General features: G+C 66.2%; 2 protein-coding genes across 2 annotated transcripts in view; both read left to right on the top strand.

The window, feature by feature from the left end:
• The window catches only part of LOC102378946 (transmembrane protein 56-B-like), a 5101-nt gene extending 3071 nt beyond the window's left edge, over positions 1-2030 (top strand). Inside the window, exons 3-6 of the mRNA XM_014519808.2 lie at positions 3-163; positions 310-404; positions 687-760; positions 996-2030. Coding sequence (XP_014375294.1) covers positions 3-163; positions 310-404; positions 687-760; positions 996-1281 — 616 coding nt within the window. The 3' untranslated portion in view covers positions 1282-2030. The remainder of the gene's footprint in view (positions 1-2; positions 164-309; positions 405-686; positions 761-995) is intronic.
• Positions 2031-3496: 1466 nt separating this feature from the next.
• The window catches only part of CNN1 (calponin 1), a 5696-nt gene continuing 4843 nt past the window's right edge, over positions 3497-4349 (top strand). Inside the window, exon 1 of the mRNA XM_014519856.2 lies at positions 3497-3848. Within this exon, the coding sequence (XP_014375342.1) occupies positions 3786-3848 (63 nt within the window). The 5' untranslated portion in view covers positions 3497-3785. The remainder of the gene's footprint in view (positions 3849-4349) is intronic.

Raw genomic sequence — 4349 nt, 5'->3', positions numbered from 1 at the left:
AGGGGCCTGGAGTTGAGGGGGAAGCTGGGACTCCAGGGGGGGTACTGTCGGTCCCTGCGAGCTGCCCTCCATGAGCTCACCCCCCCTCTGTCCTGTGCCCGCAGGGGCGACCCCCGCCTAGTGAAGCTGAACGTGGCCATCATCAGCGGCTACTTGCTCTATGGTACGTGCCCCCCCCTCACCCCTTGGAGCTGAGGGGTCCCCCCCTCTGGAGCAGGTCTGAGCCCCCCCCGGACCCCAGAGCAGCCGGGGGTGTTTGCAAGGGCTAGACCCAGGGGGGTGACCCCTCCTTCTCACTCCCGCCCCTAGACCTGCTGCTTCTCGGCCGCTACTGGAAGACGATGGGAGACGCGCTCTTCGTGTGTCACCACGTGGCGGCGCTGTACGCCTACGGCTACGTGCTGGTCAGTGTGGGGGGAAGGGCTGCGGGTCAGGAGTGAGGGTCACCGGCTGGGGCAGAGGGTAGGGAGCAGCGGGCTGCTGGTCGGGAGTGAGAGGCACGTTTCAGCCCGGTCTAGAGGTGTGGGTCGAGAGTTAGGGCTTCGGCTGGGACAGGGGGCAGGTGGCTGTGGTTCTGGAATGAGGTGCATCCTCCAGCCTGGAGGGTTGGGGGCTGTGGGTTGGGAGCGAGAGGTACCGGGTCCTGGAGGGGCTGGGCAGGGGCTGACGGTGTCCTTCCCCTCCAGAACCGCGGGGTGTTACCGTATTTCGCCAATTTCCGCCTCCTCTCCGAGCTTTCGACCCCCTTCGTAAACCTGCGGTGAGTTTGGGGGCATCTGGCCTGGCCTGGCCCGTCCTACAGCCCCCTCCCCAGCTCTACTGCCCCTGGGCAGACCTCGCTCCAGTCTGGGGGAGTCCCTACTCTCCCCCAGCACCAGGCGCAGGCTCTCAGCAAATTCAGACAGCGAAACCCCGCCCCCTTTCTCCTCAGCCAATCCCCTGGCGCGGAGGAGGGGGCGGGTCTTCTTAAAGTGACAGAGCCCCCGTTGTGGCAGGTGGTTCCTGGAGGCGGCGGGGTGGCCGCGGGGTTCGGTGCCGGTGCGGGCCAACGGGGTGGCCATGGCCGTGGCCTTCTTCGCTGTGCGCATCGCAGTCATCCCCACCTACTACGCCCGCGTGCTGGCCTGGCACGGCACGCCCGAGTACGCCCGCCTGGGCCCGGCCGTGCAGGCCGCCTGGATCGGGCCCAGCCTGGCCCTGGAGGTCCTCAACCTGGTCTGGATGTACCGCATCCTGCGGGGCGTCTACCGCGCCTGCCGCGCGCCCCGCAAGCAGCTCTGACCGGGGACCCTCGCGCCACCCTTCCCCCCCACCCCCCGCAATGACCCGGACCAGCATCCGCGGAGCCTGGGGGCGTCTAAACTGGAATTGCCCCTGGGAGCACCTGAGTTGAGTTGGAATTACCCCTAGTGGGGGGCATCTGGCTAAAACTACCCCCCCCCAGGGAAATCTGGATTGGAATTACCCCCCTGAGGGCATCTGGGCTGGAATTACACCTCTAGGAGCATGAACTGCTCCCCCCAGGAAACTCTGAATTGGAATTACTCCTCAGGGGTATCGGGGCTGGTAGTGCTCCCCCCCTGGGCCTTCTAGGCTGGATTTACCCTCCCAGGCATCTGGGCTGGGATTACCTCCCCAGGGGGCAACTAAATTGGAATTGCCCCCCAGGGGCATCTCGGCCCGTGTGGCCCTCCCTCGATCCCTCCCAGCTGCGGGGGCCGTGCAGAAAAAGTAGCCTGGGGGAGCCTACCACCACCCCCGTCGTGCCACTGCACCAGCCTCGTGCCTCTCTGCCAGGCTGCGTGCCTCAATTTCCCCACCTACAGGGTAGCAGCCCTGGCTTTCATCAGTGCCTTCCCTGGGACCTCCTCTGCTCCGGGGCCCCGATCCTGACCCGGGGAGTGGGGGCCGGGAGTATCGATCCTGGCGGGAGGGGCCCCGATCCTGGCTGGGTCCTTGAATTGGTCAGGTCTCTCCCTACCTCAGTTTCCCGCCCCCCCCCCCCCCCGGGGGGGTGCCCCCCCCGCCCCCCCCCCCCCGGGGGATGTGCACCCCACGCCCCAGGCCTCGATCCTGCGTGGACCATGTCTCACTCCCCCCCACCCCTCCCCCCACGATGGTGCAGGGGGCGGGGCGGGGCCGACCCCGGGGGTCCCCGGCATATGTGGGCGATGACGTCACCACTGATCGCCAGGGGGGCTATACATGGCCATGCTGCACGGCGTAGGGAGCCCCCTACGTCACCGCCGCGTCATCAGGGAGGAAAGGAGAGGCTGGGCTGTGATCTCACTTTAGGGGTGTTCCCCGCTCATGAATAAATCACCAGATGCTAATAAGCCGTGCACGCCCCCTGGCGGCCGGGGACGGAACTGGGGGCGTGGCTTGTTGTGTGATGGGCGTGGTTTGGTTGAGGAGGGGCGTGTCCTGAACACGCCGCGAGTGGGCCATACGGGGCTGTATGGACCTGGCACCGCAAAGCCCCCCGGGTTGGCCCGGCCCGGCCCGCGGGCTCCATTCCCGCCTTCCTCCACCCCCAGATTTATGGCGTGCCAGGGCCAGGAGGGAGCCGGACTTATAAGGCAACAGAGCCGAAGGCTGGGGGCGGAGCTTGGCTAGGACGCCTGGGCTCTCCAGAGAGGGGGATCTAGTGGTTACAGTTCTGGGGAGGGGGCCTGGGGCCTCTCCACAGCTCCAAATAGGAGGTGGGGGCTGGAAGCCTGAACACCTGGGTTCCAACTAGCTCTGGGAGTGGGGGTGGAATGCATGGGACTAGAGCAGGGGGTCTTGGGAGCCGGGATGCCTGGCTTCTGTCATCAGCTGTTGGGGGCAGTGGGGAGGCCTGCGATCAAAGTGGGAGGACCTGGGGGTCAGGACTCCTGGGTTCTGGCTCTGGGGGTCTGGCTCCCAGCCCCAGGCTCTACTACTGTAGAGTGGGGAGAGCTGAGATGGGGGGCTGCTGGACAGCTCCCCCCAACCTGGCATGAGACAAGTTTGCTGGGTCTCCAGCCCCTTCATGCAGCATGCCCCCCAATTCCTGGCCCCTGGCTCACTTCTGTCCTGGCCCCATCCTCTCCTGGACTCTTCTTGGGGGAGTGGGGAACACAAGCGCACGCCACTCTTCCTATCGGGGCTGATTCAGCGCAGTCCAATGCAATGAAGGGGCATGGGCTTATGTCAGCCGAGGGGGGAGGGCCTTGCTCCTAACCCCCCTTGCCTCTCCACAAGGCCCCTACTCCATGGGGAAACTGAGGCAGGGGGCAGTGACCCCCCCACCCCCCCGCAGCCTGAGTGAGGGCATGGTGAGTGGGTGGGAGAACCCAGGTGCCCTACAGCCCAGGTGGCTACTTGATAAGTATGGGGGGCTGGGAAAGAGAGGCCCCCAGGGTAGCCCCCCGGGGGCTGGAGAAGACAGGAGTTGAGGAAGCTGGGAGGGAGGAAGAGAGAAGAGGAGGAGCAAGAGGGGAGCATGGGAGGGAGGAGAAGGGAAAGCAAGGGAGAGGAACAGACAGCAGGGGAGAGAGCAGGGATGGCGGGAGCAGGAGGGGGGCTGGGGGTAGGGGAGCACCTTGCCCCCCCTCTGCCCGCCCAGGCCTGCCCCCCCACCTTGGAAAAAGTGACACCATCCTGCTAATACCAGGGGGCTGAGATCAGCTGGGGGGGAGCCCCGCCCCCAGCTTGCAGGGAGGGGAGCGGGGGTTGGGTGGGGGTGGCCGGGCCCAGCCGGGGTCTTAAGGGCTGGGGCAGCAGACGAGCAGCAGCTGGGCAGAGCAGGTCCAGACAGCAGCATGTCCAGCGCCCACTTCGTCCGTGGCCCAGCCTACGGGCTCTCCGCCGAAGTCAAGAGCAAGGTAGGGCCCCAGGACTGGCCTGGGGTGCTGCCTCCCCCAGCAGGGCCCTGGGGGGGCACATGGGGGCTGGGAGATGATACTGAGGTACATGGGGCAGTGGGGGGGGGCAGGCTGGGGTGGTGGCAGGTCCCAGCTCAGACTGGTCCCAGGGCCTGAGGATTGGGCCTGTTCACTCTTAAAGCCCCACAGTCCAGCTTGGGGGCACCGCCAGGATGGACATGGGGCAGAACCCCCTGGGATCCCCTGGCTGAGGGGCTTGGGGGCAGCTTGGCACCCCTGAGAGGATTCATCCCCTCCCCCTCTATGGGACTAACCCACAGTGGAGGCATCTCACCCCATTTACCCCAGGGGGGGCAGGGCCTTGCTGCAGCTGAGTCTGGGGAAATGGCAGGTCAGGATGCCTGGGTCTGTCTAGTGGTGACTGGCCCCTCCCTGCCCCTTGCCTCAGTGTCCCCATTGGTGATAATGTGGGGCAAATCAGAAGTCAGGGGTCAGAGGTCA

The sequence above is a fragment of the Alligator sinensis genome, unplaced genomic scaffold (assembly GCF_000455745.1).
Source record: "Alligator sinensis unplaced genomic scaffold, ASM45574v1 scaffold707_1, whole genome shotgun sequence".
NCBI classification, from domain to species: Eukaryota; Metazoa; Chordata; order Crocodylia; family Alligatoridae; genus Alligator; species Alligator sinensis.
Note: the sequence above shows the minus strand (reverse complement) of the source record. Positions and strands in the feature narration are given on the sequence as shown.